The sequence below is a fragment of the Mustela nigripes genome, chromosome 3 (assembly GCF_022355385.1).
Source record: "Mustela nigripes isolate SB6536 chromosome 3, MUSNIG.SB6536, whole genome shotgun sequence".
In the NCBI taxonomy this organism is placed as follows: domain Eukaryota; kingdom Metazoa; phylum Chordata; class Mammalia; order Carnivora; family Mustelidae; genus Mustela; species Mustela nigripes.
This window is the reverse complement of record NC_081559.1, coordinates 132544874-132558442: the sequence shown is the minus strand read 5'-3', so window position 1 is coordinate 132558442 and position 13569 is coordinate 132544874. Positions and strand designations below refer to the sequence as shown.

The following is a 13569-nucleotide window of genomic DNA, read 5'->3' as shown; positions in this document are numbered from 1 at the left end:
GTAAGGGGGTAGGAGAAGAATAAATGAAACAAGATGGGATTGGGAGGGAGACAAACCATAAGTGACTCTTAATTTCACAAAGCAAACTGAGGGTTGCTGGGGGAGGGGGGTTGGGAGAAGGGGGGTGGGGTTATGGACATTGGGGAGGGTATGTGCTATGGTGAGTGCTGTTAAGTGTGTAAACCTGGCGATTTACACAAATAAAAATATATTGTATGTTTATAAAAAATTTAAAAATTTAAAACACACACACACACACAAAAGAAATACAGTCTATTGGCTTTACACACACACGCATGCGCACATTCATACACACACACACACACACACACACACACACGAGAAAAATAATAGTGGAAAAAAATAGCAAAACAGCAGAACCCAATTACAATTGGTGGATTTAAAAACTCCTCAGAACTCTATCAAAGCAATGCAAAGCTAGAGCAGAAAAACAGGCAAGCATTTGATAGTATTATATTCACTATAACTATGATTATTCTATTTTTCAGGGTTCTAGTTAAACTGGTCTAATTAAAGTGGTATGTACATACACAGGCACAAAAAAAGGTCTTCTCAGAATTCAGTTAGAGGAGGTTTGAAACAGACTTACTGAGGATTTCCAGATGGTCCCAGGTTGATGTTCTGTGAGGTAGAGTGTAGCTGTTGGGATGGGGGAAAAAAAGCAGTAACGCTCTTATTGGAGTTTCAAGGTTATCAGTCAGTGAATGTTTCTGAAATAAAATATACTAACTCTGCCATAAATATTGGATGTACTGCATGTAAAAGAAGCCTGAAGTCCTCATTCTTAACAAATGTACTACCTTATTTGGAAACACACAATCAATATAATTACGATAAATTCCAAGAGCAGTTGTAAGGAAAAACACAAGGCAGAAATAAAGCTCACAGGTGTCAAATGAAGTACACTGGGGAAAGCTCCTTGGACAAGGTAGGTGTAGAAACCACAATTTAGGAAGGATCATTTCTACATTTAAAAAGCTGGTTAAAATGGCTGTCCGTTTTTTCAAATTTTCAAGTAATTGTTTATTAATTTATGATATGGAAAAGATAATATCATGATACTGAAGACTACTAAAGCTGGACTGAATCAGAGGAGACAGACCTATTTCTAAATCAAATACACGTCGACAAGAGTGCTTTTCTAATTCCACCCTGTAGTCAAATAAAAATTTTAAATAGCCTTTTCTCTCAATAATTAATATAGTAAATTCAATCCCTAATATTAATTTAGAAGTAAATCTTTACTTACTATGCCATAAAGCAATTTAACTAAAAAAAAAATTCTTCCTCACTAATTAATAGCTAGAAATTTAACCCCAAATCCTGCAAGATTAATCTCGTGATCTTGTTAACGCGAGCACTTTTTATAAAACCAACTGTAAGTGAATTCTGCTTCACATAAATTCCCTTTGAGATTCCTTATGCATAGAGAATTAAAAGTTATAAATATCCCAAATATGCACACTTTTACTACAGCCCTGCATAATTATCCTTCAAGTAAGTTATAGATACGAGCTTTAAAAAATTTTTCTCTTTAATCAGAACCAAAAAATTTTACCTAAGCAATTTTTTATTAGAGACATACATCATACAGATTTCTACTTAAATTCATTTGAAACTTACCATCTCCAGAATGCAAACTACTTTTAAAAATAAAGGGCAAAAGTTCCTAAGCATAATGTATTTCTTCAATAATAACAATACTGCCACCAGCTTTTAACTTACAAAACAAAATTTCCTATCAATATCTCTACATGAAAAATCTTCGTTTAATACAGTTTCAGCCCCTAGAAGACAGAAATACAGAAGACCACACAATCTAGCACAAGACAAAAAAAAATGTATAAAAAAATCTGGTTCGAGAAATGAGAAGCATCCTGTTGTGCCATAATTTTAACATGGAGGAATCTTTTCTGTTTATATATTATATTGTTCCAGAGAATCTGATAACATAATACAAACTAAGTTACAATTTTGATAAATTTATTCTTTTAATGAAAGTGCAGAAAACTGATGGATCATTTTTTTTCTTTTTAAAGATTTAGTTCAGAGGGAGAGGAAGAGAGAGCTTCAGGGTGAGCAGGGGGAGGGGAAGAGGGAGAGACTCTTCAAGCTGACTTCCCATTCAGTGTGGAGCCCCATGGAGGCAAGCCCACAACCCATGAAATTACGACCCGAGCCAAAACCAAGAGCCAGTCACTTAACCAACTAGGCCACCCAGGCCCCCCCAAATTGGATCACTTTTCTTTTCAATTAACTCTCCTCATATAGATGAGGGAAGAGGAATTCAATAAGCATGGATTAAAGAATAGGACAACCTATATGCCCTGAATTGCACCAAGCACAATGATAATGGAAATTATTGGGAAATATAATCAGATAACTTTTTACTCTATCTACTATTTTTAATGATTATACTACACCAAGGATGAGGTATAATTTATTAACAGTGAACACTAATAAAAAGCATAAGTTTCTTGACTTTTTTTGGCCTCTACTTTTCTCTCACTAAATAAGGTAAAAAGGTCCAGATGCCCTGAAAGATATTTTATGGCTATTAATTAAGTTATCCACATAGAAGTCTTTATCAAACAGCTACACCAGGGTGCCTGGGTGGCTCAGTCCGTTAAACATCCCACTGGTGATTTCGGCTCAGGTCAAGATCTCATGGGTCTTGAGACTGAGCCACTGGTTAGGCTCTGCGCTTAGCAGGGAGTCTGCTTGAGATTCTCTTTCACCCTTTTCTGAAGATTTTTTTTTTAATCCATATTTTAAAACTGCAAGAGATCCTAGTCCCAAGTTTCCGATTTTATGGATGAAAAAAGAGAAAGGAAATGAAATTCAGATCTGAATGAAACGTGGCAGAGAACAGGAACCAGAACCTGGGAAGGTCTCTTTAGTCTGGTTCTTTCTTCAAAACCAGCTGTCTCCTACAGCAAGAAAAGGTATTTTTCAAATGACCTAAACCTATATCCTCTCAACATGATTGCCAAGCAAAACATGGAAAATCAGGGTTACATACATTTTACTCTTTAGAATATAGTTTAATAGCTTCATCTTTTTCAATTAAAAACATATACTCATAGTTGGAAAATATGGATAGAAAAAAATGCTTTTGAAAAATCTATAACCGGGGTGCCTGGGTGGCTCAGTGGGTTAAAGCCTCTGCCTTCGGCTCAGGTCATGATCCCAGGGTTCTGGGATCGAGCCCCACATTGGGCTCTCTGATCAGCAGGAAGCCTGCTTCCCCCTCTCCCTCTCTGTCTGCCTCTCTGCCTACTTGTGATCTCTGTCTGTCAAATAAATAAATAAAATCTTAAAAAAAAAAAAAAAGAAAAATCTATAACCTTATTAACCAATGATTTTGCAAATATTACAGCAACTTCATGTAGTTTTTACTTAATGTTAAAAAACTGACTGGAATCATACTGTGAGAATATGCCTATAAAATTTTATACCCCGATTCCAGGTACCAGTATGTCAAAACTTATTATCCTAAAAAATATTCTCAAAATGGTACAGTATATGGGGAGAAACATTATTTAGTTAATATTTAAATTGATTCTAATTTTTCATATAAACTGTACAACAGTGAGTATTCTTTTCTGTGTGAGGAAACATTTCATTTGCATCAACTCCTAAATAACTTGAATATTTTCATGTTTGGTAAACATTGCCAAATTGTTTTCCAAAAGAGTTGCATAACATTATGCCAATGCCAGGAAAGCCTGAGGGTGCCTACTGTGCTCTACCCTTATCAGTCCGGAAATATTTTATTTACTTTGCATTTTTGTTAATTTGGCAGAGAAAAAAATCTCTGTTGTACAAATTTCACTTGCTACTGGCACTGATGGATTGAACATTCCCCCACATATCTATTTACTAACAGTATTTCTTCATGCCTCTTTTCTCTTAATCTACTGGGATCTTATTAAGTGTCCTTTTTAAAAATCCATTTGTATGACATTTTTATATAATATTTTTCCTTCTTATGCCGTATTTATACAAGTGCTGTCCTAGTTTGTTTCCCTTTTGACAAGCTGCACAGATATAAAATTAAAATATCCTTTTATGCTGTCCTAGGACCAACCATGTCACAAATGGAAAAGATAAATCAGTTCTCTTAACTGAAAACCCTCTTGTGGCATCAGAGATGGAAAATTACAACTTTATAGTAGTCACAAAAAAAGAATAGGTCTATTTTCCAAATGAAGATTTTTAGCTGTGCGACAGTAACATTCTGATTCATGTTATCTTTTAAATCACAAAAACAGAACCATGACAAAATAAGACATTATAAAGACAAAAACACCCTTCAACCCAATACCTCTGATTTTTATGTCTATGTTAAGCAAACATATATAGTTTTCATCACTTTTTAATTATAAAGGTGTTACCATATTTATATATACTTTTTCATTATAATTTTAATTGCTAAATAATAATTCTCTGGGCTAAGTTTAACAATTTACCTTTTTCACATCACTTTCTAAAGTAAATGTTGAAAACATCTTTATAATATGCTACAGCTTATTCTAATTATCTATTTGTTATCACAATTGATTTAAAAAAATAAGAATATTCTAGTGTTGATTTCGAACACATATTGGTTATGTGCCTGTACCTACAGGAATAAGACTTAGTTGATGCCAACTGGCATATGTATAGTGATTGGCTTTTTGAATATAAAAACTTAGCAATGTAGAGGAAGAAGTATTCAATTAACACAAAGGCCTTTCCTGCTGGTCTAAATTCAAAAAACAGCTTAAGTATGTTAATGATTATGAAGATATATAATGATAAAAAATTAAGATGTAAAGCAAAGGCAGAATATAAAATTGTACATACTATGCAATTAAAATTAGGTAACTAAAAAATCCTTATATATTAAGAGAAGGTTAGAAAGAAAACCACTAAAATATTAAAAATTACTGCTCTGGTTAGTGATAAGAAAGCAATACATCTATTTTTTTTTTTTTGAAGTTTTTTTATTTATTTGACAGACAGAGAGTGAGCACAAGCAGAGGACTAGTGGCAGGCAGGCAGAGAGAGGGAGAAGCAGGCTCCCCAAGGAGCAGGGTGCCAGATGCGGGGCTTGATCCCAGGACCCTGGATTGTGACCTGCACTAAAGGCAGATGCTTAACCGAATGAGCCACCCAAGTGTCCCTGCATCTATTTTCAAAATTTCTACTAACAAACTTTCTACTATTCTACCTACTAAATTGCTAGTATGTATTGCTTTTTTATCACAGACGTCCTCATTTTGTAAGTTTTATAAGAAATAGTAATCAGTAAAAGGTGAACACATTTGTTTTTATGTATTCTAGAGAGTAGAAAATTTACAATAGATGAAATTACATAATTTTAAGTATATGTTGCTGTAAAGTTGCCAGTAATTTCATCTTTGGGGAATGGTATTTTTTCTTTTAAAAAGATACAATCCCTCTTACTACCTTCTGAGTACTTCTTTCATCCTCATCTTCAGATGGATCTGACTGATGTTTTGGACTGTCCATTTGAAGGAATGCTCTGACATCTGGACTAAAAACAAAAATTAACTTTATTATGACTTTGAAAGCATTTCTATAGCTTTTCTCCCTTTTAAAATGAAAATAACCACAGTAATATGTAAAGAATGAAAGCCAATACAGTCCATCAATATTATTATAAAAGGAACAAACTGATTAATTTTTTAAAAATAGGGAATTCAACAAATGGTCAAAGCTATCAACAAGGCAGTTCATAAAGAAAAAGACCCAAATGGTAAGGACGATGTCTAGCTTAATTAATAATAAAAGAAATACAAATTAAAACACTAATAAGATGTCATTTTATGTCCATTAACTGGCTAAAAGTTAGAAAGATAGATAACATCAGAAGTTGGTATGGATATAGGGAAAGAGACACCCTCATGCATTGCTAGTAAGAATGTGAAATGAGGCAACTTTTCTGAGAAGAAATTTGGCAATACTTGGTGTAACTGTGTCTGCATTTTTCCTGGGCCCAAAAATTCCAGTTCTAGGAATAAACCACAAAAAAAATTATGTGCAGTTTCAAAAGACACATAACTAGGATACTAACTGTAACTTTCTAATAGTTAATCAAAAGCAAAATAGACATCTGCCACTAGAGAAATTAGTAAGAAAGCTATGGTCACTGACCACAGAGAATTCTACTCAAGTCAGAAACAAGGTAGCACAGTATCATTTTTGTGTATATATATATATTAAATATTCACAGACATGAAGCAACACTCAATAAAACAAATTCCAAAGACATAACAAATACATGAAAGTGGGTGTCAATGGGAGGGATGATGAGATGAGTAGGAAGACCAAATATGAAGAGAAAAAAAATGAGAGTAAAATACAAGAGAGGCCTTGGTGCACTAATGCAGAGAGGATTGCATTAATGACAACCCTGAGGGATGATTTAATCCCTGTATCTGAGGTATCTCTTCCTCACATTGTCTTTAATGCTTAAGTAAAATATACATTCATTGTAGGAAATTCAGAAAAATGAAAAATAATTTTTAAAAAACAGTAGGGTTGATGAGAATGGATAATAGCCACTGTGGAAAAAAGAGTTTGGCAGTTCTTCAAAAAGTTAAACATAGAATTTCCATGTGATTAAGCAATTCCATTCCTAGGTATGTATCCAAGAAAAATAAGAACATATTCACACAAAAACTCACAAATGTTCATAGCAGCATTATTCACATAGCCAAAAAGTAGAAATAACCCAAATGTCTATCAGCAAATGAATGGACAAACAAAATGTAGCATATCCACACAATGGAATATTATTTTGTCATAAAAAGGAATGAAGTACTGACACATGATATTCCATGGATGAACGTCAAAAACATTAGGCTAAAAAAAAAAGACGAAAAAAGTCATATATTTTAAGACTGCATTTTATGAAATGTCCACAGTAGGCAAACCCATAGTAATAGAAAAGCAGATTAGTGGTTGCTAAGGTTTGGGGGAAAGGAGAAATTCAAAAGTACTGCTAACCCTTCAACAACTTGAGGGTTAGGGACAGCAATGCCCCATGTAGTTGAAAATCCATGTGTTACTTTTGATTCCCCCCAAATTTAACTACTGACAGCTTGCCATTGACCCAAAGCCTTACCACTAACATAAAGAGTTAACACTTACTTTGTGTTATATGTATTACCTACTGTATTCCTAGAATAAAGGAACCTACAGAAAATCTTAAGAAAACCACAAGAGAAAATGTATTTACAGTACTGTCCTGCAGTTATCAAAAAATAACCAGGCATAAACAGACCCACAGTTCAAATCCATGTTATTCAAGGGTCAATTGTAGTCTCTCTGGAGTGATGGTGTTACATTAGCCTTGAGGCAACAGAAATGGATAGTTGTGATGGTTGCACAGCAATGTGATTATATTAAATACCACAAAATTGTATACTTTAAAAATAATTAGAAGGGTGAATTATATTTATGTGAATTTTATCTCAATAAAAAAATTTTTTATTCTTTTTTTTTTTTTTTTTTTAAACAAACCCTTATGTCGAGGGAGGGATGACTTTAAATAAATTGCTGCGAGGGAACTGCTCTGCTATGAACGAAGCCCCGACCCAGAAGCAGGCCGTCTCTGAATGTTTTAGCACCAGGTTCCCCACAAACATGCGTTGCGTGATGGGCAAGGAGAGGTGCAGCCTCCTTTCCAGCCGCGCCCCGTTTCCCGAGATGAGGGGCTCTCTGCATCCGACCCCAGTCCTGACGCGTGGCCACGCCACGCAGGGCATATGCAGTGGCCTGCTGGCAGGGACCACATCATACCAGCCATCTTAGGCCATCCAAGGCCAACCGAGGCCAATTGAGGCTCCACAGCCTTGCCCTATTGTTCGCCTGAGTGGGATTCTGATTTAGAGGCCCTCCGTCATAATCCCACAGATGGTAGCTTCGCCCCACTGGCTCCTCAGCCAAGCACTAAAAATTTCTTTTAAAGGTGAAGTTGAGGATCTTCAATCTTAACACACAGAGGCAACTTTTACTAATCTTGGTGGTATTTTATTTCAAGATTTTCCTGCACTGTTAAGACCATTCTGTATTTAAAATATTTTGATCTTAACTATTTTTCACCTAAATATTACATCATAAACATTTCCCCATGTTGTTAAAAACTCCTTGTGAACAGTCACTCTTGATAGATGTATGATGTTGTATAATAAGAGTGCACTAAATGTTACTCAATGATTCTTTAGCTTTAAGATATATATATAGATGGCCTCCAACTTTTTACTATACAATTTACACTGCTATAAATGTTGCCATTGATAATCTTCATGCACAACATTTAGAACTGCATTTAGCATTTTCACTATAGGTTTTTAAAAATACACTGACTTATAAATAATTTTCAGGATTTAAATACAGTTTGTTAAGCTGATTTCCAGAGAGGTTATATTAATTTATTCTTTCCCAGCAGTATATGAACATTGTAAAGATTCTCTCTAGCTCTTGTTAGCATTAAATATTAGTTTATATTACTATCTTTAATAATATAAGTGAAAAATAGTAATTTAAAGAAAAGGCACTCAACTTTATTAGTAATCAGTGAAATACAAATTAAAGCAACAATAAGAGACCATGACCCACTCATCAGAATGGCTAAAACTGAAGAAACTAACAATACTAAGTGTTGGTGAGGTGAGCAGTGATATCAGACATGGATAGTGGAAGTATTATCTGGGACAATCACTTTGGAAAACATTTTTAACATTATCCCCTAAGGTTAAACATATACACTGCAACCCAGAAGTTCTACTCCAGATTTATCACATGTTTGCACATGTGCACAAAAAGACATGTTAATGGCAACATTATTTGTAACAAAATAAAAATAACTCAAATGTGCATCAGCAGTAAAATGGATAAACTGGAGTATATTCATACAATGGGCTATTATAGAGCAGTGGAAATCAATAAATTCTATTTGTCCAACAACATATTTGTGTTTATATTTGTGTCCAACAACATAAATGACTCTCACATGATTGAAAACAAGCCAGATAGAGAATACATGCTGTATGATTCCATGTATTATAAAGTACAACAATGGCACCTTAATCTATCCTGCTAAAAATCAGGAGAATCATTAACTTTGGGAAGGAGGGAAGGAAGAGAGTTTCAGAGGAGGCATGTGAGGGGTTTCCGGTATGCTCGTAATGTTCTATTTCTTGGCCTCAGGGGTGGGAACATAGATGTGTTCAACTTCTCGTAGTTCATTAAGCTGTATAATCATGATTTGTGCTCTTTTCTGTATGTGTTATCCTGCAATAAAGCTAAAATAAGGTATTTTTACTCGTATTTGCATTTCTTATATAAGGAAATACTCAGTTTCTCTGGTAATTAATCAGCCACTTGTATCTCCTCTTTCATAAATCATTAATGTGCTTTGTCCATTTCTTTTGGTGTCTTAAGTGTGTACTATCTGTACAAGCTCTTTCTATATTAAGCAAATTTTATCTATTGTCCTTTACTATGGGAAGATTTTCCTACATTTTTGGTTTTTAATTTCACTTGTGATTTCTGGGGTTCAAAAGTTTTTATTTAGTCAAACATCATTGTTTTACTTTACAATACATCATGCACTACTAATATGCTCAGAAAACCCTTTATTTAATCTAGAAATCACAGATGTAAGTATTAACCTATCTTATTCCAGTTTTTAAATAATTCTAAACATAAATTTTAATAAAAAGTTTTAAAATAAGCAAGCAGAGGTATTTTTAATTTTTAGGTAATCTCTACACCCAACATGGGGCTCGAACTCACAACCGCAAGATCAAGACTTACACATTCCGCTGACTGAGCCAACCAGTACCCCATTAAGTAAAGGTATTTGTAAAGTGCATTTCCTTAACACAGGAGAAACAGGTACACAGTAGGTGTTCAAGATACACTTGATGACTGGCTTCTCTTCTTGCTCTCGTTAATCTATTTCATAGTTTGAGGTATAGAGTAAAAGTGTGAAAATTAACAAAGCTCTGTCAACACCAAGCTGAGATTCAGAAAATATAAAATGTCATTTTTTTTTTTTTTAAAGATTTTATTTGTTTATTTGACAGAGAGAGACAGAGAGGTCACAAGTAGGCAGAGAGGCAGGCAGAGAGAGAGAGAGAGGGAGAAGCAGGCTCCCTGCCAAGGAGAGAGCCCGATGTGGGGCTCGATCCCAGGACCCTGGGATCATGACCTGGGCCGAAGGCAGAGGCTTAACCCACTGAGCCACCCAGGCGCCCCTAAAATGTCATTTTTTATTAAAAAAAAAATGTCAGTTAAAAATTAAGTTTGAAAAATCTCTTGGCTATTTATTTTTGGAATTCTATAAATGTCCTCTACCCTGAATGCAATGGTGGCATTATCGGTTATATAGGTACATAAAAATCCATTAGGTTATATACTTAAGAATTATGTATTTTATGGTATAATGTTAAAATGAAAATAATCAAATTGCTTTTAATTGACTTTTAATACCAAATATAACATCTCTGAAATGCTATAGTTCCAGATCCAGAATCAATATTTAGAATTTGATACATAGAGGTAGAGGTTCTGAGTAACACTTCAAAATGCCAGGAGAAATAATCACCAGCAACAACATTTGTTCTATATTTATTCCATGTGAGGCTCTGTCAAAGAAGACAAATTCAACCTCTCGATTTATGAACTCTATTTCAAACAAGCCACTAATGTGACAATCTGAAGTAATCTCAAGTGCAGACAGGAAAAATTAATGGTTAGGGAGTGGATCTAAGCTGAAGACCCAAAAATGAAAACACATGTCAAGCCATGGATCTACCTGTATGTTCCTAGGTATTTCTGATATGACTCACCTTTCCAGCTTAGTAGCATGAGACCCACACAGGGCTGGGAAAGCCCCTCGTTAAGTGGCTGCCTGCAGTTCTGGGTGGCGAAGGCCTGGAGACCTTGTCTGGGTCAAGAGAATACTGCTCCACGTGGAACAAGGATAGTGGCATGTGTGCATGACCTTTGCCAACTCCTTCAGCCTTATCTCCTTTCTGAAAACCTACTCCATATTCTAGTCACTGTGAAATGTAAACACTTAAATGTCTTCAACATGTCCGGCTTTTTGTAGATTCTGTTACATGTACTACTCCTTTTGCCTGGATGTACTCCCTACCTTTTCTTGAACAACTGCACATCCTTTAAATCCCAGGAAGACTTGTTTGCCCTCCTCCCAAGGAAAGCTGGCCACATTTTTCTCCATTGTCTTCTAGTACCTCTATCATAAAACTTTCTTACCTTTAATTGCTTGTTTACATGTCTGTTTCTCCCACTAGACTGGGAGCCTGTGCCTCTGGCAGGTTTTTTCATTACCAATGCATAGAGCAGATACTTAATAAGTTCTTTTTAAAAAAGTTTTTATTTAAGCCAAACTATGGAAAGAGCCCAGATGTCCAGTGAGAGATGAATGGATGAAGAAGATGTGGTGTATATGTGTACACATACACATGCACACACACACATAGACACACAATGGAATATGCAGCCATCAAAAAAAGAAATCCTGGCATCTGCAACAACATGGATGGAGCTAGAGGGTATCATGCTAAGCGAAATAAGTCACTCAGAGAAAGACAATTATCATATGATCTCACTGATATGCAGAATTTAAGAAACAAGGCTGAGGATCACAGGGCAAGAGAGGGAAAAAATGAAACGAGACGAAACCAGAGAGGGCGACGAACCATACAAGATCTTAATCTTAGGAAACAAATGGAGGATTGCCGGAGGATAGGAGTATAGGGAGATGGGGTGGCTGGGCTATGGATACTGGAGAGGGTATGTGTTGTGGTGAGCACTATGTATTATGTAAGACTGATGAATCACAGACCTGTACCCTTGAAACAGATAATACACTATATGTTAAATAGAAAAATAAATAAATAAATAAATAAAAATATATAAATCGCTGAGCATATGTCAAAAAAACAAACAAAAACAAAACAAAACAAAACCCCAAATACCAAACAAAATAAAATTCTGATGAGCAATTTAAAAAAAGTTTTTATTTAAATTTGAGTTAGTTAACATATAGTGTAATATTAGTTTCAGGTGTACAACACAGTGATTTAATAAATGCTTTCTGAATATAATTAGAAAAATTACATTACTCTGTACTATGTAACTCTGTACTATGCAAAGTTCTTTCAAGTTTAATCTACAAAGCTAATACAAGTACAAAAGAAAGACAGACAATAACTAGGGCCTTGAATAGATGGGGCCTTGAGTTGATGGAGGGAAAAGAAGATTAAGAACACCAGGGGAAAACTGCTTGAGGATTTTACAAACACATACAGCACAATAATATTCCAAGGAATGTATAAAATCTTTATCCGTAGCTTATACAAGATTCTTAAATTGGGCTTCAGCACCTCTTCAAAACACAATGAAAATTACTTACTGGTTGTAAAGTTCTGGATACCTAACTAAGTTCTGAATGAATTCATTCAGTCCTGCTCTTCTTTGTTTAATAAAATCTGTTAAGAGAGATATAAACTATTAGGATTATTTATGTCAGACTATGATTATCAATACAGTTATGTAAGAATGGACAATGAAAAGAGTGCATTTTCATCAATAAGCTATTCCTTAATTCATGTTTCTTGATATACAATAATACTTAAAAATATATATATTTAAATATATAAATACAATGATTATAAAATTAAAATCAAGCAGAAAACATATCTCCCAAAAGAGAACTCTCCAAAGAAATGTCCAATTTAGGTTCTAAATAAATTCACTATAAAACTTAAAGAGGGGCTTTGCTTTGCCCAACTCCTCAAGTACTACCATGTAATGAATAAAAATTAACACAATGACACTGGTGATGGAAAATTGCACTAATTTACTGGAAATCCTTGTAACTGGTTAACTGGATATCAATTAACCAGTTACAAGGATTTCCAGTAATTCTTGTTACTTTTTGGTGAGTATCACCAAAACTTGGCTGCTAAAAAATTCCCCCTGCTAAACATCCCTTGAAAAATACAATGGAACAATTTTCTAAAAAACAACTGTCTAGCAACTTCAAAGTGTTTTGACTTGATAATTAAGGATTATGCATCAGCAGGTTAGCAATAAAGGTTAAGCACAAAAGTTTCTTTGAATTAAAAATACTTTTTTTTTTTAAAGATTTTATTTATTTATTTGACAGACAGAGATCACAAGTAGGCAGAGAGGCAGGCAGAGAGAGAGGAGGAAGCAGGCTCCCTGCTGAGCAGAGAGCCCGACGTGGGACTCGATCCCAGGACCCTGAGATCATGACCTGAGCCGAAGGCAGCGGCTTAATCCACTGAGCCACCCAGGCGCCCCAGAATTAAAAATACTTTATTCAAGCATCTTTGCTACTTACTAGTTAACTGACCTTGAACCTCTCTGAGATTTAAATCCTTACTTGTAAAATGATACAATTTTAGACCTCTTAATGCTGTTATAGGATTGAGACAATGCATATTAATTTACAGTAAAATGTTGGTAGACAGAAAG

The 13569-nt window shown here is 34.8% G+C and overlaps 1 protein-coding gene across 3 annotated transcripts in view; it reads right to left on the bottom strand.

The window, feature by feature from the left end:
• Positions 1-13569, bottom strand: part of SGK3 (serum/glucocorticoid regulated kinase family member 3) — a 146251-nt gene that overhangs the window by 37442 nt on the left and 95240 nt on the right. For all 3 annotated transcript variants that reach the window (XM_059394668.1, XM_059394667.1, XM_059394669.1), the window contains exons 5-7: positions 12482-12557; positions 5476-5563; positions 611-660 (exon numbers count right to left, since the gene is read on the bottom strand). In XM_059394668.1, coding sequence (XP_059250651.1) covers positions 611-660; positions 5476-5563; positions 12482-12557 — 214 coding nt within the window. The remainder of the gene's footprint in view (positions 1-610; positions 661-5475; positions 5564-12481; positions 12558-13569) is intronic.